Below are 23,724 nucleotides of genomic sequence, written 5' to 3' on the forward strand. Positions count from 1 at the left end.
CGAGCCCGGAGCGTGCACGCACAGAGACGCCATGCGGGAGCGAGCGCGTCCAGGAGCCCGCGGGTCAAGGAGCGCGGTGGGCTGCGAGACCCGTGCCTGCGGCACTGGTGAGGGCGGGCCCTGGGCGCTGAAGGGTTAAATTGTTGCCCTCGAGCGGAGGGAGGGAGCGGCTTGGTCTCCAAGGGTGGCTGAGCCGGTAAGCTCGGGGCAGGGGAGTGGGCCTGTGGGAGCTGGGTGGCTCCGGTGGGTGGGGGTTAGGGTTAGGTATGGTGTGGGGGAGGGGCCCGGGGCGCTGATGTGCAGTTTGGAGGGGCGGGAGCCGGGCCTTAGGCTAGGACGGGGTTGACTAGTGAAGGCTTTGCCGCTGGCGACGGATTTGGAGCAGGGGGTTGCTCCGGAAGGAGCCTAGGGCTTAGGTTCTTTTGGGGGAGGGTCCTGGAGGCCAGGTTAGCCCAGGTGCAGAGGAAAAGCCATTGGGAAGGGTCTGCTTGGTCTAGAAAAGAGGTCCTGAAGCCACAAGACTTAGAACTCCTTGGCTTCCGGGGTTCCAACCTTCTGGCAGCTCCTGCTTTTGGTATCTGGACAGCCTGTTCAGAATAGTAGCAGGACAAAGGTTACCACTTAAATAAGATTAAATTTAGTTCCACATCCCCCGAATTGAAGACACTTGTGAGATGTGAAGCGGAGGTAGGTGATCATTAGAAGAGTCAGGTAGAGAGCACTGGCTTTGCAGCGGTGACCCTGTTCTGTGACAGTTCTTTTAGAAGGACTTTACTTGGAGCATCAGGTTGCAGCTTCATTGTTTTCTGTTTTCTGTTAAACGCCTGTGTCACGTGCTTTCTCACCTGCTTCAGTTATTTAGTCACAGGGAATGCCCAGGATATTGTAATTCACCGAGGGTGAAAGGGGTACAATTGCTTGGGGGCCACCCAGCTGACTCGATCAACACTGTATCTTTTGGATTGTACATAGATCTGAAACTTCAAGATAACTTGAAGTAATTTAGTGGAAATATACTTATTTTGGTAGTTATTTTACAGACTTTCTCTTTATGTTTGAGAGTTTCAGAATGAGAAGTCATTACATTAACTACGTTACTTGACCGCATTACGCCATATAAACTGTCACCCATCTAGAGATTGTTGCGGGAATCCAGGATTGGTCCAACTACCCTTCATTGACACCTGGTGAGGTAAGATTTTGGCCAAAGTCACTGAGATTAGTGGAGTAGTTTGGTGTTTGACTGTTGCCTGTTATTTTCTTTCCGTTGTTATTGCGCTTGTTAGCTCATTTAGTAGGAATAGGACATGACACAGGGTGATGGAGTTTAAGCTCTTGTTCCTTTTAGGTGTGTTCACCTATGGCCTCAGCTTTAGACTGGTTCTTGCCATCAGCTTTATGAAATGCTCTCTGAAATGTTCTCATATGTACTTTCCTAAAGGTGACCAGCTGTGTTCAGTTACTATAGAAAGGAGAAAAATAGCATTACATTTATGTGGGTATGAATATGAGATAGACCAGCTGGAGGTGGGTGGTTGTCATGGCCAGGTTGTTGGAGCCTCCGGAGTTTACTTGGACTAATGAAGTCATATTAAGATGCTCCCTTTTCATAATTTAAATTGGAATTTTATATATGACGTATTGTATATAGAGTTAGGAAATGGGGTTGCAGTCAGGTAGACTTGAACTTCAGTACTACCTCTGGGTTTGGGCAAGGTACTTGTCTACTTTAGTCCTTTTAATATCTATAGAATAGATACAGTAACCTTGTCTAGCATAGTTGTAAGAATTAAATGAGATACAAGAAAGTCCTAGCACTTAAAAGGCTTCTGTTAAATAACTTATTGTTAGTGGCTGAGCTTTATTAGTCTGTGTGGATTTTCAGTAAATTTTCCTTTGTGAAGGAACAAAAAAATAATTGTAAAAAACAATTAATTGTCACATTATGTTATAGTGGAGAGGTTATTGGCCTGGGAAGTCCTAAATTACAGACTCTGCTGATCTGTTTATCGAGGCTCATTTTGCTTATGTGTGAAATGAAGCTAGAAGAAATTCTATAAATTTGGGAGTTATTGTAGAAGCATTCTGAGTAACAAGAGGTCTGATCAGGTTTGCAAGTTCAGATGAATGTGTCGGTGGAAGGGAGGGAGAAGAGCTGCTGAGTTGTGGTCAGGGTGTGAGGATAAAGCATAGGAATAGATTTGAGATTGAGTATTTTCTGGGCCAGAGTAGTTTCTGAAGGGGTGTGTCAGTCAGGTCCTGGGACTTCCACCTTTCCCTGTTAAGGTGTAACAGCGTATATTTGTCTAGATTACCTGTGGAACGTAAACAATGGATTCCTTGGACCACATGCTGACAGACCCCCTGGAACTGGGTCCATGTGGAGATGGCCATGGCACACGCATCATGGAGGACTGCCTCCTGGGGGACACCAGGGTCAGTCTGCCCGAGGACCTCCTGGAGGATGTAAGTTGCCTCGTCCCCACCAATGTCTCCTCTCTGTCAGCTTCCCCACAGCCACTACTCCAAACCTTTTCAGTCTTCTGTGCTCCTTTCTGTTTCATTTTCTGCATTGGGGCCAGAGGGATCTCTGTCGTGTGTGTGTGTGTGTGTGTGTGTGTGTGTGTGTGTAGTCTATTCGATAATCTGGTTAAGGAAGAAATTATAAGCTACATTCTGCATGATTATTAATGTGTCAACATAACTTGGTAATGTGTTATAAAGCCCTATTTTTAACATGATAATTTTTAGCAATTAACAAGAAGTTCTAGGTTTTAAGAGTAGAATTATTTGAATGTTTGCATTAAAAAGTTTACCCATATTGTGAATCAAGAAACCAAACCCAAATGTATTATCTCTATGAGGTAACTGTCTACTCTAACCAATTATTAGTATGTGCCCTGGGATAGCGTATCAGCATGCTTTTGACCACTTTCACAGGCAGGCTCTAATTGCATTATTATTAAGGTGGCTACCATTTATTAAGTGCTTATTGTGTGCAAGGCACTAGGTGTGCTAAAACATCTGTTTGTTTATCTTGTTTATTTAGCTGTGCTTCAAGCATAAGATAGGTATAGAGTATCATAAAACATTCATCTGTGCATCATCCAGTTTTAGGAGATAATTTTCTTTTTACTCATATTTGGTTCAGATTTTTCTTTCACAGTATGTCAGACATTTTAGATAAAATTAGCCCTGACCTGTGGGGCTCAGTGGGTTGAGCATCATCCCACAAAGTGAAAGGTCTCTGGTTTGATTCCCAGTCAGGGCACATGCCTGGGTTGTGGGCCAGGTTCCTGGTTGGGGCGTGTGCTAAAGGTAGCCAATCAATGTTTCTCTCCCTTCCCTCTCTCTAAAACTAAATAAATAAAATCCTTAAAAAATTTTAGATAAAATTAAAGCCACCGTTTTACTCTTATCTTATTCCCTCTCCCACTTGAAGTAACAACTACTAAAGTTGGTATATGTCGTCCTGTGGTTTCTCTGCATACTTTTTCAAGAAAATCTCCATATCTCATTCAGTCAGCAAACACTCGTTTTAAAAACCTGCTTTATGCCAGACTCTGAGATGCAGGGAATAAAGTGGTGCAAAAGTAGGTTTGCAGGGAAGGGGTTGGACACTGAGCCTGAGGCGCTTTGGTGCGCGCATGCGGAGACTCCTAAAAGGTGGCTGGATTTCCGGGTTGTCTCCTACTTAGGCCCTGCAGAGGCTCTCCGTTGTCCTCAGGATAAAGTCACAAGTCCTAACATGTTTACAGGGCCCTTGCTCCTCTTTCTACCATCTGCTGCCTCGCCTCTCCCTCCCTGTCCACAGGCCAGCCACACATTGCCTGAATTCTTGTTCTTGGATTTTTAACTCTCTTGACTCACCATCTTTTTTTTTTTTTTCCTTGTCCCTCATTATCTAAAACGTCACGTCCTTGGGTAGGTGTTCTCTGAAACCTAAAGTCTAGGATGCGTGCTTCTCCTATGTGCTTATAGGTAAACTACTTAAACTGCGTGGTAGTCGGTGTTTAATTTTTCACACATCCAGACAATATGTATACAGTACTAGTCTGTCTGAGTGTCTAGCACACAGAAGATATCCAGCATGTAATTGTTGGGTTGAAAGTGAACTCCATCCTGCTGGTTCTCACTTAGCAGGTGGCCTGGGCTCCTCAAGTTCTCTCCTTCTGTATTAACTTTTCCCTGCGACTCCTTTTAAGCTGAACTCTGACAGCTGCCATCATGTCCCTTCCTGGCAGAAATGGTTTCCAAGTGGGATTCTCTCTACTGAGATAATTTTCCAGTGGATTACTATTTCCTGTTTGGTATAAGACTTTGGCTTATATGTGGTTTTTACAAATCCTTCAGTTTTGAGAATTGAGTTGCAGTCAGTAGAATTTTAGTTTGTGTCAAAAACTTAAAACTTGGATGGTGGTGATGGCTGCATAACAGTGTGAATGTACTTAATGCCACTGAACTGTACAGTTTAAAGTGGATAAAATGGTGAATTTTATGTCATGTCTATTTTACCACTCATACCCCAAAAAATGAATTGAAGACCTTTTTTCCCTCTTACTTGCTTTTTTCCTGCTTTTCCTCATTCTCCTAGCCTGAGATATTCTTTGACGTGGTCAGCTTCTCCACGTGGGAAGAAGTATTGAGTGACTCTCAGCGCGAACACCTCCAGCAGTTTCTGCCTCGCTTTCCTGAAGACAACATTGAGCAGCAAAGCCAGCTCATCCTGGCCCTGTTCAGTGGGGAGAACTTCCGCTTTGGAAATCCTCTGCACATCGCCCAGAAGCTCTTCCGAGGTGTGTGGCTCAGCAGTCTTTTTGAGAGGGGTGGAAGGTGGGAGCACACTCATTCGGGTGATTACACCTTTCTTCATTTTATTCTATTTATTTGTATGTACAGGTATTGACTTAGGGAGTGGTTTTGTGTGCAATACTGATGCTTAGGCCACTCTTTTATTTTTTAATAAAATTTTTCACTTACATAGGAAATACAGAAATCATAAGTGTATTGCTCAGTGATTCGTTATAACATGAACTCAGCTGTGTAAAATCACCACCCAGATTAAGAAATAAAACATTACCAACATCTTAGAGGCACCTTTATGACTAGACTTTGAAAGTTTTTAATAGCTTACTGTTTGCATTATTACATGCATGTGTGTGTTGGATGCATGTATGTGTGTCTGAATCACATACCTTTTGCTGCAGAAAACGATACTATAGCCAAGGATTTCAGCATGTATGTATCTCTTAACAAGGACGGTCTCCATGTGATTGCACTCCTGTTATCGCGCACGAGACCTTTTACGTGGAGCAAGTAGTATCATGGAATATCCCGAGTGCAGATTTTCTCAGTTGTTCCCAAATGTCCTCTGTAGTTGCCTCTTGAATCTGAGACCAAGTCCAGGTCCACGCATTGTGTTTGGCTCGCATGTCTCCTAGCTTCCTGAGTCTGGTGCCCTCTGTTCTGATTGCCTGTCTTTCAAAACACATTTTTGACGAGCCTAGGACACTTGAACGTAAAACATCCTGTCTTCTGGGAAATTGTCCTCTTGGTTTCTCACTGGTAGGTTGGGGTTAAACATTTTTGCCCGGAATGCTATGTGGGAAATGTTCTTTCTTTTCCACCATCATTTCAGAAGGCACACGATGTCAGTTTTTCTAGTGTTGGTGATGCCGTGTTTGGTCCCTCGTTTAGGTGAGCTGTCACACCTGCTGTTTGTGAGGGTGCCTTTTTTTCTTTGTGATTAAGAAGCAGTCTGTGGGGTGATACGTTTGCGACCATGTGATACTCTTATTTCCTAAAAGGCTTTGTTTTACTCAGTGATTTTAGCACCTAGTAATCATTCTTTTCCCCAGTCATTGCACTGGGGATTGGAAACAGTTTAGAACCACTCTTACGTCACAGTTTTCTCTCTGTCGCATAGAGAGAAGCAGAGGAAGCCTCATCCCCTCCCCCTTCCTGGGGAGAATCGGCTTTGGAAGGAGGCCCTGGGAGGACAGTGCTTCTTCTTAAGTTTTATTAAACTGGACAGTTTAATAGGTTTAAACTGCAAACGCTGTTTAAACCTCACTATCTTATGGGTTTAAGATGGGCATTCTCCCTTTTGGTGGGTTATTAGTTTAAAGAGAAATTACCCTCTCTGGTTGGCAAAGGTTTGTTTCATGGAAGCCAGGGGTCTCAGTTGGGAATAAACCATTTCTTCGAATGGGGCTTCCTTGGTTTTAGAGGAGCCATGTCAGGGACCTTCTGTAATGTTACCGCCATCTGTTTTGCTGTCATATTTTCCTTTAGAATGTTGTAATCATCTGGTAAGGATATAAACAAGGAGTGGCCACGGTTGCTGAAGACAGTCGCATTACTGTGGTTATCATGGTTATCAGTCTTAACTCAGCTATCATTGCTGTTTTTTTAATGAAAAAAATTGTGTTTAACTGCAGTTAACATACAATATTTTATTAGTTTCAGGTGCAAGCTATCATTTCTTATCGGTATTCTTGTATGTTTGGTTATCTTTCCTGGTTCTTTTTAAAATATTCACTTTTCCCTTAAGTTCTAAATGTTTATCAAACTCCCTTGCCTCCTATTTCATAAAGGAAAGGATCCTTCGTGTTAAACTCCGGCTTCTCACTCCCAGCCTCCACCCCAGCTTACTGATTTCAGTTCTATTCTGACCTATTTGATTCGTCTCAGAGGAAGGATTTTTTTCCCTTCTGCTTAACATTAACCCCTGCTCTTGATCCTTCTGTCTGTCAACTCTTCTGGGACCTCCTGTCCTCTGTCCTGTGCATGCTCTCTGCTTGGATGTTCTCCCCACTCGCTCTTTCCCGGTCCATAGGTGTGTTCAGGGGTCTCATGCTCAAAGAAGTCCTTCACCATCTGTCCCCTTCATCTCCCTCTGTCATTTCCTTATGTCTGCAGACTCCTGGAGAGGCGTCTGGAGCTGCCCCTTCAGTGTTCTGCCCTGAGCCCAGTGGCTGTTCCCTCCTGGCCTGCAGGCCTGCTGGCCTGCTCTTGCTGCTGCCACCAGGGACCTCTTTTTATTTCCCCTCTGACCTTTAATTTTAAATTTCAGATCCACAGAAAGGTTACCAGAATGTATAACAGACACCCATGTACTCTTCATAAGGTTCACCAATTAACATTTGCCACATTTGCTCTCATTTTTACAGTACATATTATCACTGTTACAGTCAAACCTTGGTTCTCCAATGTCTCCTGTCTCGAACAAGTTGTTCATAGAAAAACATGTCTTAGTTGTCAGATAAAACTTAGGTTCGTGACCCAACAACCCTTTCCTGCTGAGACTGTATTTCTAATGGGAAAAAAATGATTTGGTTTTCGAACAAATCACTTCTTATACAGCCTTCTGGAACGAATCAAGTTTGAGAACTGAGGTTCTACTGTATTATTAGTTTTGCTGAACCATTTGAGAGTATTGCAGACATAGCACCCCTAAAATTTTCAGTGTTAATCTCTGAAAAACAAGAACATTCTCTTACATAGCCACAAATGATCACATAAAAAATACAGAAAATAGAGAATTTTTTGTGTGCTGGAATATGAAATTTAACATCAGCACATTGTTATATATAGTTCGTATTCATTGTATCTCACTAGTTGTCCCAATGAGCACTTTTTCCTTGCTTTGTGTCTCTTTAACGAACATGTAATTTCCAAACCAGTAGATGCTTTTTGGTTCACTTCTTGACGACCTGAGCGTTTGCTGCCCCAGCCACTTCCTCCCTCCATCTCAACACTTCTCTCCCCTTTGCAGCAGGGATTCTTGTCCTGCATTTCCTCCTGGGTCTTTGACTCCCCCGTCCCCCTTTCTTTGCTAACCCCTCTTCCACTCTCAGTTTCTGTCACTGTTGTTTCAGTTCCATCACTTGCCACTTGCAGTCACCACCCTTCACAGGATGACTCTTGCTAGAGCTGCTGCGGCAGCCACCCTCACGTGGCTGCCAGACTGAGCTGCTCAGAACATCACTTTGTGGAGTGTTTCCCTTCACGTGGAGTGACTGCAGGGCTCCCTGTCTCCCCTTGTCTCCTGCCGTCCTGCCCAGCCCGCACCAGCCAGCAGCTGGCACGTGAGCCACGCGTTCAGTTTCAAATTTCCTAGTAGTCACATGAAGAACAGTTGGAGCAATTAAACAAATCTAATCTGTTTTAATCTGTTAAATAAGTATTAATGATTTAATTATTATTAAAGTAATAATTTAAGTATTTTCTTTAATTTGCAGTGTCCTTAATGTTATTTTAACAGAGGTGTGGCATTTATTGACTGTCTGAAAGTCAGGGAAGCTAAAGAGAGAAGGAATATAACTTCGAAGAAGCACAGAGACAAAGAAGTAGAACATTAGTCCCATTTCTGCACATCGAACAGCATTAGTCATGTTAAACCCTTGGCCCATTTCTCGAAGGTCAGAGTCCCCGTTTCCCTACGACAGGCCACATAGCAGGTGGTGCAGAGCTGGGCTCTGGGAGTTCCAGGCTACCTGTGGTCAGACCTGACTTTCCCGTTTGCTAGCTGTGTGGCCTTGGCAATTTACTTAACTTCTTTGTGTCTCAGTTTCCTTATCTGTGAAATGAGGGTTTAGTAGTGCCTTCCTTATGGGATTGTTAGGAAGATTAAATGACAATGTATGCAAGGCCCTCATGTAGTGGCAGTTAGGTGTCAGGTACTGTTCTGAGTGTTTGTAGCTATCGGTTACCTTGGACACTATTAGGGCAGTTGGAAAAAAAGAGGAACACCTTGTGCTTCGAGCTCTTATTGTAGCTTTCCAGGATGAGCTTCATAGTCTTTCCCTCTCGATTCTCCTCGAAGCCCACCTGCCCAAATCTAATGTGTCCAGAGTGGGCCTCTTTTAGACCTCCTTGTCTCCGGCAGTGGCACCAGCTGCTCACATTCAGTGATCTAGGGACCATGCTCAGCTGACCTTTCCATTGCACCCCTTCCTGCCCCAGCATCCAGACTGTCAGCAGGTCTTATCTTTCTCCCTCAGAAGTGTATCCCAAGTCTCTGTGCTTCCATTCACTTCACTGTTTACTAATCAGCTCATACGTGTCAGACATTTTTTGGAGTTTTGGAGACAGAGTAATGACCTTACCTTTTATGAGAAAAACATGATAAGTAAACGTTTGTAGGTTTAAGTGCAACAAAGAATAAGGGTTAGAGTGCGGGGAAGGAGCTGTTTTAGATGTGGTGTGTGGGCAAGGCTTCTCTAGTGAGGTGACATCTGAACAGAAACTTCACGAAGGCTGAAAGAGTAAGCCATGGAAATATTGGGCGTTAATAGGAAGCTTTGCAGGCAGAGGGAGTTTTCAATACAAAGGCCTCGAAAAAGTAGGGCAGGTGGCCTGTCAGGAGACAGCATGGAGGCCAGTGGGGATGGAGAAGAGGAAAAGGCGGAAGCCGAGGCTAGGGTAGCACGAGGCAGGTCGTGAAGGGCCTTGCAGGCCACCTTTGGGGTCTTGGCCTGTACTGAGTGTGGAGGGAAAGCATTGCGCCAAGCCACCGTTGTCTCTTACCGGGACCCCTACTGCGATTTGCTCTCTCACTCAGCCATGTCATTCTCCTGCTTCAAATTGTTTTCATTGCACTTTGGGTAAAATCCAGGCTGTGACCTAAATGTTTCTGTTTGGTTTGATCTCGCCCCACCTTCCTAGGTCGTTTTATGCCACTCAGCCACGACCCGCTCTGCTTTTGCTGTCAGACATTTCTTTAAGGTTGGAACGTGCTTCAAGGCCCACTTCAGCACATACGGCTCCTTTTGCCTTTCCCCATCGTCATTCTCATTTTTTAAATTCCCATGTTCCTTACATTCCTCCCAGTTTTTCATTATGAAAACTTTTAACCATATAGAAAAGTTGAAAACTAATACAATGGCCATTCATGCAACTTTCACCTACATTAATCAGTTGCCCATGTTTTGCAACAGTTGCTTTAATCAGGCTTCATTTTATGTATCACTCTTTTGAGATCCCTTTCCTGATTCAATTCTCCTTACCCTTGCAGTTCTCTTAATTTCCCTATAGTACTTAAGAGAGTTGAATATTCTTCATCTGTTTACCTGTTTATTTGCTGTTTCTCCCACTGGACTGCGAGCTCCATGTAAATGGAAGTTATCTTCTCCCGCCCCCAAATACTGTATTCCAGTTTAGTAGAGTTCACCACACTTGAAGCACAGATTAAATGTTTGTTGGCTGGTGTGTAAATAGTTGTACCTCTTTTTTTAAGATGGACACTTTAACCCTGAAGTGGTCAAGTATCGGCAGCTGTGCTTCAAGTCACAGTACAAGCGATACCTCAGCTCGCAGCAGCAGTACTTCCACCGGCTGCTGAAGCAGATCCTGGCGTCCCGGAGTGTAAGTAGTGCTGGGAGCTGGCTCTGCGACATGGGCAGTGAGCTCACAGCTTGCATGGCTTCAAGGAGTGGCTCCGGTACAAAATACAAAAGATACCACTAAGGAAAAACCACTGCCAATTAAGCCATGACACAATTCAGCTGTATTATCCTATCTTGTGATCAATTTTAAGATGGACCCTGATTTCAGAGGTGTTAATACAGTAGTAAAAAGGTACCTACCTCTTGGACTGGATGAAGTCTTGTGGCTTCAGTATTTACCAAGACAGATCGATGGCTTTCAGAGCTGTCATGGCTTAGTAAGAGAAGAGAAGCAGCTGGTCTGGAGTCGATGCACGAGTGCGCGAGGGGTGGGGGGTGGGGAGGGACACACGATAACACAACGGGACACCTGCAGGTGACCTGACAGGCAGGCAGTGCCCCAAGCTCTGGCCTTGTAGCCGGGCCTGAGTCGTTCCGGCTCTAAGTGGTTTAAGCTTTGGTGAGGAAAAATGTGGGTGTCTAGTGTTGAATATAAAGAGTATTCATTTTCGGCGGAGCAGTTCAACCTTTAGTTTTAGAATTTTCCCATGTAATAGTCAAAATAGGCCATTTTTATTTGACACACTCATACGTGCATCTCCTTTGTGATCCAGAGGGGGAGAGTTGAGCATGTGGGAAAAGACAGGAAAATGCAGACTTCAAGAATGGACCAGACCAGGTTTTGATGATGACAGGTTCCCTCTCTGGTCTCTTCCCAGGACCTCCTGGAGATGGCCCGTCGGAGCGGCCCGGCCCTTTCCTTCCGGCAGAAGCGCCCTTCACCGTCCCGCACCCCTGAGGAGCGGGAGTGGCGGACGCAGCAGCGCTACTTGAAGATCTTGAGGGAAGTGAAGGAGGAATGTGGTGACACTGCCCCATCGTCGGATGAAGAGGGTGAGTCGCTGTGGGCACGTGGGGTGGCCGGGGCTTTGGGTTCCACCAGCAGCTTGTCCTTGGGTTGGAGCCGGTGCTAGCTGCCTGTCTCCCCAGCAGAGAAGCAGTCCCACTGGTCTGTCTGGGGGGCGAGCCTTCCTGCTAGGTGGGCGTGGCTACGTGCCTAAGTGGCGCTGGAGCGGAGGTGAGAGGAGCAGCAGGCCCTACTGTGTCACTCGAGAGAGAACCCCTTTCCCCTTACAGGAGAGTAGTAGTGACTGTTGGCCTGCGGCAGTGCGACCCCGCCACTCTGTTGAAGTCTCTCCTCCTGGAAGAGCCGTTTAAATGGCCTCAGTGTGCTCCCGTTCGCCTGGGGAAGGGTCAGAAAGGAATGGTGGAACCCTGGCCTCCATGTTGTTGGCTTACCCTTGTTGAACCCAAATGGCCACTTACCCAATCTCCCCTGTTGGAGTCCACAGCCACGTTGGATTTACAAGAAAAATTTTCTTTTGAAGATCTCAGCTCGTGGCTTCCGAGCTCTCCAGCACGTTCTCCTAGCCCTGCGGTGCCCCTGAGGGTGGTGCCCACGCTTTCAACCATGGATATGAAGACTGCAGGTGAGGACTCACTGGTGCCGTGGGCGTTCTGGGGACTCTGCAGGGAGACTCGAGAACGCCCTCAGACGGAGGTGGGGACTGCGTTTTTACCCACCAGGAGAATTTGGAGAAGTTTTTGTACAAGTCCACTTTTTAACAAGTAGATAGACCTTCCTTCCTTCCCTTTTTTGCTTTAAAAATTTTTCTTAGGAGCTGATCAACTGGTATTTTGGGCTAAAGCATAATCTTAAAACAAAATAGCGATACTAAGGGACAGCTTAATAATAGAACAAAAGGGGTGACCAGAGCCTGTGAAATTAGAGGATTTTTATTGGGCTAGGAATCAGAGAAGAGTGTAAGAACATTTAGTATGTTTTAGGAGTGGTTGAGTCACTGAGGTCACTAGTACTGACCAACGTGTAGAAACACTGAAGAGTTGACCTGTGGCTGGGTCAGGAGTGTCAGTGTTTGTAGGGCAGTAGTCAGAGGGACGCTCAGAAACGCCTTCCTTTTGAATATCCCAGGCGACCAGAGAGGTTTTACATTTCAGCATCATATAAGTGAATGACCTAGTCCATGTGGTTTGGTTCATTTTCTCTCAGATAAAATAGAACTGGGGGACAATGACCTGAAGATAATGTTAAAGAAGCACCACGAGAAGCGGAAACACCAACCAGTAAGACGCGGGAGGGTGTGTGTGGTCACTAGCGGTTGTCAGTCTGAAATCTCTGGGTTGGCTATTGTAGGGAAGGTACAGGTAGTCACGACTTTCTTTCTGCTTCCTTCCTTATCGCTGTTAGAGGACAGGAGAACCAGAGATGTGAGAAGACACATGCTTTGACTTTATAGGGCATGCTTAACATAGTGTCTGATTTAATCTTCACTCAAGACCGGCATATGAATCATATCTGTGTTACCAGAGCTCAGAGAGGCAAAGGAGCTTGTCCTTGGCCCTGCGGCCAGTAAGTGGCAGAGCTGAGTTAAATCCAGTGCTCTTCCCCCTCCTTACATCTCTGCTACTCCCCCAACTTAAAGCAGCCCCAGTGCAGCAAAGCCAGAGAGCGCAGGGGAGGAAGAAAGGGCCATCTGCCTCAGGCAGAGTGGTGAGCTGCGAAGAGTCCTGTAGCGGAGGTCAGAGCTGCCTGTCTTTTCCACTTACCCTGTGGTGGTGGGCAGATCCCTTCATTTCTCTGAGTCTCATTTTCAGACTTTAAAATATGGTATTTAACGAGACTATTTGAAGAGCACATAAGATAAGGAATACAAAAGAGCTTTATAAACTGTAAATGTACAATAGAAAGGTTGGAACTGAGCTTTCCTTTGGCTCGTTATGAAGAGCAGTTTTTATCTGCGTATATTTTTAATTCAACATGATTTCCTTAAATGTGTGTAACATCTAAGTATCTGTTGGGTTGTATTTGGGCTTCCATAACAACTCTTTGACTGTCACTCTAGGACCACCCGGACCTCTTGACGGGGGACCTGACTCTCAATGACATCATGACTCGAGTGAACGCGGGCAGGAAAGGTTCCCTAGCAGGTACAGGACAGCCCCTGTAGGGCACCATCGTCTGGTGGTGGTAAATTTCCTGATCCCGCCTCCATATTGAAAATAAGTGAAATCACAGCTTTCTTCTTGCTGATAACATTTTCTTGTTACTGCCTCTGTGGGTTAATAGGTGGATAGTGAATATAAATATAAAGTCAGAATAGCAGATTATTATGGGCTCCTTAATGTTAAAGTTAATTTGCAAATCACTCTTTGGATTTGGTAAACAAAACTGAATATCTTATTTTCGAGATTTGTCTTTCTTTTACTGGTGGGTCTGAGCAAATAATATGCAGCTGAAACTTCTCACTTCCTGATACAGAAATGCAGTTCTATGATTGTATTGCTTTTTCTTCCCAGCCCTGTACGACTTGGCTGTCCTTAAAAAAAAGGCTAGGGAAAAAGAGGAGAAGAAGAAGAAGAAGATAAAAACGATCAAGTCAGAGGCGGAGGATCTGGCTGAGCCCCTGAGTGGTGCCGAGGGGCTGCCGCCTCTGTCGCAGGCCCCATCTCCGCTGGCAGTGCCTGCTATCAAGGAAGAGTGAGTGGGCTGCAGAGCTTCCTGCCGGCAGGTGGAAGGTTAACCCTGAGAGTGTGCCCAGTGCTGGTGCTGGTGTGGACTGGCTTGTGTTGAACCCCTAGCCCAGAGTCCTAGGGGTCCTGCTATGGGAAATGTGTGGTGTGGTCCTTCGCTGAAGTTTTTTATGACTGACAGGAGGCTCGGAGAGCTTAAACCAGTCTAGGGATGTGTTCTTGGGTCTTTTTCATTCTCATGTTTTTCTTCCCTCATTAGGCCTCTTGAAGACCTCAAGCCTTGCCTTGGAATCAATGAAATATCTTCCAGTTTTTTCTCTCTTCTACTGGAGATCTTGCTGCTGGAGGGGCAGTCTAGCCTTCCTGTGGTAAGAGTTTTGGGAAAGTCATATGTATATCAGAGTTTTTAAACTGTAGATATTTTCGATGCTCCATAGCTTGACAGGCAGTATTCTGGGTTGCTCCCAAGGCCTGCAGCTAACTTGCATTCTGTCTTGGGCAAACTGGACAGATAGACCCCAGCTTGCTCTGGCACATCCATGGAATTGCCAGTTAGTACAGGACTCTAACTGGGTCTGCCTCTCCTTTCCTGCAGCTAGAGGAGCGGGTGTTGGATTGGCAGTCATCTCCAGCCAGCTCCCTCAATAGCTGGTTCGTTGCGGCCCCCAACTGGGCGGAGTTGGTATTGCCAGCCCTGCAATATCTTGCTGGAGAAAGCCGAGGTAAGGAGCTTTTTTCTGTAGTCAGTACCGTCAGCCCCCTTGTCTGATTAATTCTCACAGGGCACTGTAGGTTTACTGCTTTAAACCCGTATGGCTTTGCATAATGCCATGCCTTGGAGGTCTCTGCTTTCCTGATACACCGTAAAATATTCAGAATTATCTCAGAGCTCAGAGGTGTTCATTATTCTGAGTTTAGCACTCTCCCTGACCTGTGTGGCTTGTTTGTGTCATCCATTTCTTGCAGCTGTACCTTCCAGTTTTTCTCCATTTGTTGAATTCAAAGAGAAAACCCAGCAGTGGAAATTGCTTGGTAAGTAATTCATAATTACCTACCCTTAACTTGGTTTTCATTCTCTCATTTCCTTTCCCAATCTTCTTTTGCCTTCCATTCAGTAGTACAGTCCAGTAGGGGGTTGGAAAGAGCAATATTAAATAAAGGGCCCCTTTGGTACTCGGGGTCCCAATCTCACCCCTCGAACTCCCCCCACCCCCACCCCCCCGGTTGCATTGGGCTCACTGAGGCTGAGATGGAATAGCCCTTCTGTTACAGTGCACTCTGGTGTGGCTACGTTTAAATACACAGGGGCATTTTACAATAGAATCAGTGTTTATATTAATTGTAGCTATGGTTTTAGATAAAATTATGATAGTGTAGTTATTTTTTGTTCCTAAATTGGGCTTCGTTATTGAGGACAGTGTGCAGCAAGGTGCTGGACAGCTCTGAATAAGCTCTTTTTAAGGAACAGGATTCTTATTTTTGTTTTAAGTTTATAAAGTTCCACTTACCCTATAAGTTGTAGTAACTTGGTGACTGTTAGCTGGTGATGGTGATAAGAGGAAAAATCAGTGTGGATTTTGTATTGAGATTCATTAACCTTCCTCTTTACTCTCTTGGGTAGTCTATGAGGAGATGCATGGAGAAGAAGGTCATGAAAGTAGTAGATTTCATCCATTTTTATGACATTTTTTCAGCTCCTAGGTGTCAGGCACTGTGTTAGGTGCTAGGGGATATAATGCTTTGCAAGTTTCAGACTGTGCTCCCCTTGTGGGGTTTAAGGTTGTTTGCGGGACAAATAGTCATTCCATTGAACTACCAGACTCATACATTCTGCGAGGGGAAAGCACCAGGAAGGACGGGAGCCAGGCAGACGGAGGGGTTAGGCTTTCCAGATGGAGGGGGCAGTGTAGGCCAGCGGTGCCAAAGAAGATTCAGTTCCAAAAGGTCACACCGGCCTATGTAGAGATGATGATAATCATCTGTGACCTGGGGCGAGAAAATTTAAACTTAAGAAAGTTTTAGGAGGGGGAAGTGTTGGACTTGGCTATGAACAGATGGGGGAGCTAAGGAGGAGGGCTGTCAAGTCTCCCTGCACTAGATTTGTGGTTAGTGGAGGAAGGCGTCATTTACCGAGGTGGGCAGCTGTGGAAGATGGCCTGCCTTGGGTAAGGGTGAGTAGCATGAGTTTAGTGTTGGGTTTGCCGAGTTTGAGCTCTCTTTGAGGCACTTAAGTGGAGATACTGAATAGGCATAGGATACACGGTTTTAGACTCCAGACAAGAGTCGAGCGTAGAGAGTTGTCAGTGTATACATGGTATGGAAAGTCAAAGGCGTTGGGAGAAAGTGTTAGACGAGGAGAACGGAGGGCCATGGACAAAGCCTCAAGAAACCAGAGGCAGAGGAGGCGTCGTGGGTGAGCGTCGGGAGAGGAGGTGGCTGCAGAGTTAGGAGGAAGCCACGATGGTGGAATCCTGGAAGCCCAGTACTGGGAGAGTCAAGAACTGGGGAGTGGTCATTAGCCCTGACTCTTTCTAAAAGGTTCAGTAAGGTAAAGACTGGATTTGTGCATCTGGAAGAAATGATGAATTTCTTGTAAGAGTGATGCCTTACCAGAATGATGCATGTTAAGGACAGTGGCGAGCCAAAGGCGACTCATAGTAGCTGACTGCGGCTCCTTCCTCTGTCAGGCTGGGGGCTTGACATCAGCCATGGTGGGACCTGTGTGTCAGGGGTGGCAGACGTGACACAGCCAGGTGATAAGTATTTTAAGTTCACGGGCCAGGTGCTTCTGTTTCATCTGTTCAGCTCTGGCATCCCAGTGCAAAGAAGCCATGGACGGTGTGCAAATGAACAGACCTGGCTGTGTGCCCATAAAACTTGTTTTCCAAGAATAGGCGGCCAGTTAGCTGACCCTTGATGTGCACCGGGAGATCTGCAAATACCCCCAGTCAGGGCCCTCCTTTTTGCAGCCAGTTAAACATTTACCTGCACACACTGGTGAAAGAGCCGGTGGGTCCTGTTAAGCTAAACATAAAAGCCTTTCAAAGTGAGAGCAACAAGCATTTATTTGAAGTAAAAAAAAAACCAAAACAGTAGCTATTTGGGAAGCACTGATTCAGGCAGAAGCCCAGGTAATGTTCCAGTTAGGAAACAAAAGCAATGAGTATTTATGAGAAGGGGGTGGGGGGCAATCACATCAATAGAAGGAAGGTGCTTCCTTTGGTTCTGATAAGTAACTTAGCAACAGTAACTGGCAGTCCTCAGTCCAGTAGTCATAACGACTGCTGTCTTGTTATCTTTGCAAACAGTTTTTGGGAAACAAGGTTGCTTATGCGCAGGCCAAAGGTTATTTTGCCCAGTTGTAACATTCCGAAGTTTGAGGCAGCAGACGTGCGAGGCAGTGCTCCGGCGTGGCAGCGCCCGCTCTGTTTTACAGGGGCTCCATTTAGAGTTTTTGTTGATCATCTGAACAACTCTTTCTAGAGGTTTAGTGAGGGAGGTGGGGATAGTACAGGAACTTGTGCCAAAGAGAGGAAATTTTGGGTGAGCCTGAGTGTTGATGGAAAGTACAGTGGGAAGAAAGGTTGCAGATATGGGAGAGCAGGGAAATTGACTGTGTACATTCCTGGGAAGAGGTGATGGGATTGGCCTATGTTAATCCAGATGGCTGGAGACAGCACACTTCTTGTAATAGGTGGAAATGATGGGTTCAAACCAGCAGGCTTGGTAGGTTTTATTGTAGGAATCTTGAGAGGGTTGGTCCCGTGGCTTTGCTGTTAAAGTAGTAGGTGAGAGAGGTGAGGGTGTGTTGTGAGCGAGAAGAGAGCTGAGGAGAGTGGGGAGGTAGTCAGTATGGAGTGTGGAAGACCAGCCTGACCAGAGATGTCAGATAGCCAGGCATTGTTGGGTCCAATGGAGACTGCTTGTCATTTGTTGGCAGTGGCATTTGTTACCTTTTTTGTGTGGTTCTTTGGCAGCCCTCAGCTGTCTGAGCTGGGGCTCAGAGAATGTGGGTAGTGTAGATGGGAGTGATGCTGACAGAGGAGCAGAGGCATTAGGAAGTACTGTGTTGGTAAGAGTATTGTGGAGATGATGGCCGTAGACCGAACAGGGAGAGCCGTGGGAAGGAAGGCGGCTGATGGGATCGGAGGAGTGGACGAGCAGTTCTGAGTCCAGGTGGTGCTTTGGTGGGAGGAGGTAAGCAAGGATGAAGTCTCGGTGACGGTGGTTGGGAGGCAGAATGTGTGGATTCGTATAAAGGATCTCAGCCCTGGCTGTATACTGCAGTCAGGAGGGAGCTTCTGAAAAGTGCTGATGTGTCTAGACCTTCCCCATGGACCTTCTGATTAATTGTTTGGGTGCGGCCTGAGCCTGGGTATTTTACAAGTTCCTGGGTGATTCTTATGTATAGCCAAGGTTGAGAAACACTGGACCAGGCATTTGGAAGATGGAGCAGTTTGAAGTAATGACAGAGTCTAGCTGGTTGTGGGAACAAGTGGCTGGGCTGGGTTGGAGGGAGGTCTCTGAGGTCACAGAACTGGGGATCAGGATATTGGGTGGGCCTTCCGTGCGGGTGTGGCAGTTTCCCAGCAGGCTGCTGGGACATGGGTGGGTGAGGAGCAAGGTGGGCCAGCACGCCATGGGGAGGAGGGACTGGGAAGTACCTGTGAGGGGCAGGGTACGAGGTAGGTACAGGTGGGTGGGGAGAGCCATGGGGACCTGGCTTTTGCTTTATTTTGATATTTCAGAAGAGTTGGAGAAAAATAGTCTGGAATCAGTTACGGGGTTGAGAGCGGAGCTCAGCTCTGAGGGGCATGGCTGGGAGGGAATAAATAGCCAGCACATCCCATGGCAGAAGGGTTAGGCAGAACCAGAAGTCACACTGAACAAGGAGGTGGAGGGAGTGTTGTGGGAGGAAGATGTAGCTGGAGGAGAATGTACTGGTTATGAAGTCACATTTCTAGATGGCAGAATGGGAGTAAGAGGAGCTGTGTGGGGTAAGAAAGCCCAGAGCTTCCTGGGGTGGTGGTATTGTGCACTGACTAGTGAAGATAGGTAGGAGACCTAGTGAGGTCAACTCAGCAGCCTTGGAGAAGGCTAGGCTCTGGCTGGTACCTTCTTTACCCAGCAGACCTGGGTGATGTGGGTCCCTGTGGTGGCTGGTCTGGGCAGGAGACATAGGTATCATCATGTGACAAGTGCCACAGCAGGAGTCGGAACAAACTGATAGCAGAGGAGGACATGGGCAAAGTGCTTGTCTCGTTCTAGGCAGGGCAGGGGGAGTCCAGCTTTTCTCCTGCCTTTCGGGGTCCTGTTGCTGGGCCCTGTGGGCAGTGCCGTTGTGCCCTCATTAGCCAGAAGAAGCCTTTTCTAACCACCACCCCCAACCCCGCCAAGGACGGGATAACTTTCCTAGGGTAAGCTTTCATCACATCCTTTGTGACACCTGCCACTTTTAGATTTTATTTGTTTTGTGCTCTTTCTTCACTTGCCTGAAAACTTCATGAGGGACAAACTCTAACCTAGCATGCACTGTGGCACATAGTGGCTGCTCAGCAAATACTTATTTTTTATTTATTGTTACTCTATTACAGTTGTCCCAATTTTCCCCCCTTTGCCCTTCTCTGCCCAGCCCACTCCCTGCTCCCAGTCAATGTTTACACCATTGTCCATGTCCTTGGGTCATTCATACATGTTTTTTGTCTAGTTCCTTCCCTTCCTACCATTTCCACATGCACCCCGCCCCCGGCCACTGCCAGTCTGCTCCCTGTTTCCATGCCTCTGGTTCTGTTTTGCTTTTTACTTTATTTTGTTCATTAGATACCTCTTATAAAGTGAGATCATATGGTATTTGTCTTTCACCACCTGGCTTAATTCACTTAGCATAATATTCTCCGGTTCCATCTATGTTGTTATGAAGGGTAGGAGCTCCTTCTTTCTGCTGTGAAGAATTCCACTGTGTAAATGTACCAGGGTTTTTTGATCCACTCATTTACCAAGGGGCACTTAGGCTGCTTCCAGCACTTGACTCTTGTATATGGTGCTGCTATGAACATTGGAGTGCATGAGTTCTTAGGAATTGGTGTTTTGAGGTTCTTAAGGTATATCCACTGTGGTGCAATTGCTGGGACATAAAGCAGTTCCATTTTTCGAGGAAGTTCCATACTGCTTTCCACAGCGGCTGCACCAGTCTGCATTCCCATCGACTGTGCACTAGGGCTCCCTTTTCTCCACGTCCTCGCCGGGACTCACTGTTTGTCATCAAATACTTACCGAGTGAGTGATTTAGTTAGGGGAGGCCCGGAAGGGGCGGTCCAGGCAGACGGCGATGGGGGTGGTGCAGGCTGAGTGGATAGTGTGTGCAGAGGGCCGCCCGCGGCTGCAGGTCCTGAGAGCCAATTCCTCTGGCAGAAACACAGTGAGTACGGAGAAGGGGAGATTCTGAGGAACACCTTCATGTGCTTCATTACTGTTTTTTGTCTTTTAATGCTTCTGATAGGCCAGTCCCAAGATAATGAAAAGGAATTAGCTGCACTGTTCCAGCTGTGGCTAGAAACCAAAGACCAGGCATTCTGTAAGGTATGGTTTTTAAAGAAAACAGATTTTTTTCATTGGGTTTCCAGAGTCCTTATGTTAGCCAGAATTCTTTAGTTCATCTGTTCACATTTTCCTTTTCTCCAGCAAGAACATGAAGATGGTGCAGATGCCACAACACCTGTCCCTCGGGTGTGAGTACAATCCTCTAACAGTGGGGGGTGTCCCCTGAAACTGTACTTCACGATACTGCCATGCTTTTCTAACCTTTCTCAGCGTGTGAGAGCTGTGGGGGACGTTAGTGATCCCAGGGTGCACTGATGCTCACCTGCTTCAGTGTGCCCCAGGAGGGCTGCACGCTCCCATCGTTAAATGTGGCTCCCTGAGCAAAGGATTCTGGGTTGGGGAGGTTCTGAGGCGGGTGTGATTTATCTTATGGGTGGACATTTTCCCCTGGCTTCCTCTCCTGCAGTACCCACTTGGTAGTGATTCATCCAGTCCATCTTCCTTGGTTTACCTATAAAGAAGTTGAGGCATGAGGTTAAGTGACTGGCTGCAGGTCAGGACAGAACCGAAGCGAGAATGTCGGTCACTTGATCTCCCGTCTGGTCCTGAGCTCTGTGTGTCACGGCGTCTCATGTGATTGTTTTCAGTCGGGGGTGGTCCCCTGTCTTTTTCCCCCAGCTTTGTTGAGATCCAATTGATGTATAATATTGTGTTGATTTGACGCATGTGTATATTGTGAAACGATTGCTGAAGTAAGGTTCATTAACACATTCATCACCTCACATAATTACTGGTTTTGGGGGTGTGTGGTGGGAATGTGTGTGTTCTCTCTCAGCAGCTCCCAGCTGTGAAAGGAACAGCTTTACTAACTGCGGTCAGTGTGCTCTGCACCAGACACCCGGGGCTTGTCTCAGAGCTGCGAGTCTGTGCCCTTTGACCCCTGTCTGCCTGTTTCCCCCTGTTGGCCAGCCCCTGGTAAAACTACTGCTCTTCTCCCTGTTTTTGTGAGTTCAGCTTTTTTTAGATTCCTCCAAATTCTTTGTGTTCCAGAAGAACTGACTATGTGGTGCGGCCCAGTACCGGGGAGGAAAAACGAGTTTTTCAGGAGCAGGTAAGAAATAGCTAGGGAGGCCACGCAGTCAGGAAAATCCACACCTGCAGCCTTAGGTGTTCTGTTGGTTGGGGTTGTCTCTTGGGGGGCAGAAATGGTGTAAGGAGAAATGTTTTGATGACCTTTTCCTCTAGCTAGCAAAACACACTTACCTTTGCTTTTTTGTCCCTTGGCCAGTGGCTCGGGCTTTGGGGACCATGCTTCCTCACTATCGGTGGCTCAGTATTCCTAGTTGGAGTAGCCAGTTTGCTTCCTGTGTGGTCTCTGCAGGTAGACCCCTTCCCATAGGAGCTCTAGAGAGAACCGCACTGGTTCCGACGTACGAACCTTGTCCCTTTGCTCTTGACAGGAGCGTTACAGATACAGCCAGCCCCACAAGGCCTTCACCTTCCGCATGCATGGCTTCGAGTCTGTGGTGGGGCCCGTGAAGGGCGTGTTCGACAAGGAGACCTCCCTCAACAAGGCGCGGGAGCACTCCCTGCTGCGCTCGGACCGGCCGGCCTACGTCACCATCCTGTCACTGGGTGCGGTAGCTTTCCTTCTCGGACCGCTGTGCTTGCTCTTTGCCCCTTGCTCCCCAGTCACACACACGGGAGAGCTCTGAGGGCCAGGTGTAGCTTTAAGAAGCTTTGGAGTGTGGGGAGGGGGCTTCTGCCCCCAGAGGTTTATTTGGAATTAGTTTTTCTTTCCTGAAGTCTGCACTCCAGTCTATTTTCTTTCAGGAATTGTTCACAGGTAAGCAGTAGCACGAGTATAGGGACTGGCTTCCTCCAGACTGAGTCCTTTAAATGTGAGGTTTTCAGCCTTTCTTTGTGTCATGAGTCTGGTGAAACCTCTGGGCCTCTTCTCAGAATTAGGTCTTCAAATGCATAAAATACTATGTGTAGAGCTACAAGAGAAACCAGTCATATTGAAAGAGTTATCAAAATATTAAAACCAATTTTCTGTGCAGAAATATTATGTATTTTTATGATATCAAATGATAAGAACTAGCAGCGGTCTTATAACTCCTGTAATTTCCAAATAGTGATGCATGGAAGTGGTATTTTGAGATGTCTGCAACAGCTGTCACGTGACATGAAGACACCTGATTTCTCTCAAAACATCAGGGCACTAATATGTGGTTTTGTACTTCTGTTTATAACAGTCCCAAGGGGTCATGTTTGGTGTCAGCTGAAAGGGTGATGAGTGTATAGGGGCCTGCCACTAGAGGGCAGTGTCTGCCCAGTGCTGCATTCTGGCGAGGCAGAGAAACCTCTGGGCACTTCCTCAGAGGAGCGGGAGAGGAGGGGTTCCTCAGCTGCTTGACTCATGGACTCTTCCTTTCCCGATTCCACCAGTTCGAGACGCGGCAGCTCGGCTACCTAATGGAGAAGGCACACGAGCGGAGATCTGTGAATTGCTCAAGGACTCCCAGTTTCTCGCTCCAGATGTCACCAGCACTCAGGTAGGATGGAGAAGAGGTTATCTTTGTTTTGCTCCAGAAAGTAATTCAGAAAAGTTATCAGGAAATATACAATAACATAAATTTTGAAAAACTGAATGAAGAGGAAAGAAGGGTGTCTCAAGACAGGAGAAGAGTGATAGCCTGAGACCCTTGCTTCTAGTGAAGCACAAATTTGACTTTGAGCTTTCTTACAGCTTCTGAGGGTTTGAGGTCATTGTCACCTTCAGGGGTCGGCAGCTTAGTTTTTCAGGAATCTTAGTGCTTCCTGTTTGGGCATGTGATCCTCAGTGAGTTTTTGGGAGTGCTGCTTCACTGCTGAGACATGATCAGCTCAGCAACCTTGACTTAAACACTCAGAGCTTTGCTCTGGTGTCCAAGTCTGACCTGCCCCTCGTCCCCTTGCTTCTGGTTCCCAGGTGAATACAGTAGTGAGTGGCGCACTGGATCGGCTCCATTATGAAAAAGACCCATGTGTGAAATATGACATTGGACGGAAGCTGTGGATCTACCTGCATCGTGACAGGAGCGAGGAAGAGTTTGGTGTGTGAAGCCTCTGGGAAGCGTCCAGCTGGTGTGGGGGTGCTTCTGACTTTCTGCCCCCATCCCAGGATGCTTTTCAGTGGCATTTAGGCAGGGCTCAGCCCCCAGCGGAGCCTGGGCTCTTAATGAAACCCCCCGTCTCACTG

General features: G+C 46.6%; 1 protein-coding gene across 6 annotated transcripts in view; it reads left to right on the top strand.

Annotated features, from left to right (window-relative positions):
* NFRKB (nuclear factor related to kappaB binding protein) overlaps positions 1-23,724 on the top strand; it is a 34,470-nt gene continuing 10,746 nt past the window's right edge. The window contains exons 1-19 of one of the 6 annotated variants that reach the window (XM_045860161.1): positions 1-107; positions 1,061-1,192; positions 2,311-2,466; positions 4,595-4,796; positions 10,241-10,368; positions 11,108-11,282; positions 11,741-11,878; positions 12,460-12,533; positions 13,313-13,397; positions 13,767-13,947; positions 14,200-14,308; positions 14,536-14,662; positions 14,907-14,972; positions 20,440-20,519; positions 20,622-20,668; positions 21,531-21,591; positions 21,941-22,115; positions 22,932-23,038; positions 23,455-23,578. In XM_045860161.1, the coding sequence (XP_045716117.1) occupies positions 2,332-2,466; positions 4,595-4,796; positions 10,241-10,368; positions 11,108-11,282; positions 11,741-11,878; positions 12,460-12,533; positions 13,313-13,397; positions 13,767-13,947; positions 14,200-14,308; positions 14,536-14,662; positions 14,907-14,972; positions 20,440-20,519; positions 20,622-20,668; positions 21,531-21,591; positions 21,941-22,115; positions 22,932-23,038; positions 23,455-23,578 (2,014 nt within the window). In that variant the 5' untranslated portion in view covers positions 1-107; positions 1,061-1,192; positions 2,311-2,331. Of the gene's footprint in view, positions 197-1,060; positions 1,193-2,310; positions 2,467-4,594; positions 4,797-10,240; positions 10,369-11,107; positions 11,283-11,740; positions 11,879-12,459; positions 12,534-13,312; positions 13,398-13,766; positions 13,948-14,199; positions 14,309-14,535; positions 14,663-14,906; positions 14,973-20,439; positions 20,520-20,621; positions 20,669-21,530; positions 21,592-21,940; positions 22,116-22,931; positions 23,039-23,454; positions 23,579-23,724 lie in introns of all 6 variants that reach the window. The other 5 variants (XM_045860163.1, XM_045860160.1, XM_045860165.1 and 2 more) reach the window with 5 other exon arrangements.

Source organism: Phyllostomus hastatus, unplaced genomic scaffold (genome assembly GCF_019186645.2).
Source record: "Phyllostomus hastatus isolate PE091 unplaced genomic scaffold, TTU_PhHast_1.1 phas_scaffold_193, whole genome shotgun sequence".
Taxonomy (NCBI): Eukaryota; Metazoa; Chordata; class Mammalia; order Chiroptera; family Phyllostomidae; genus Phyllostomus; species Phyllostomus hastatus.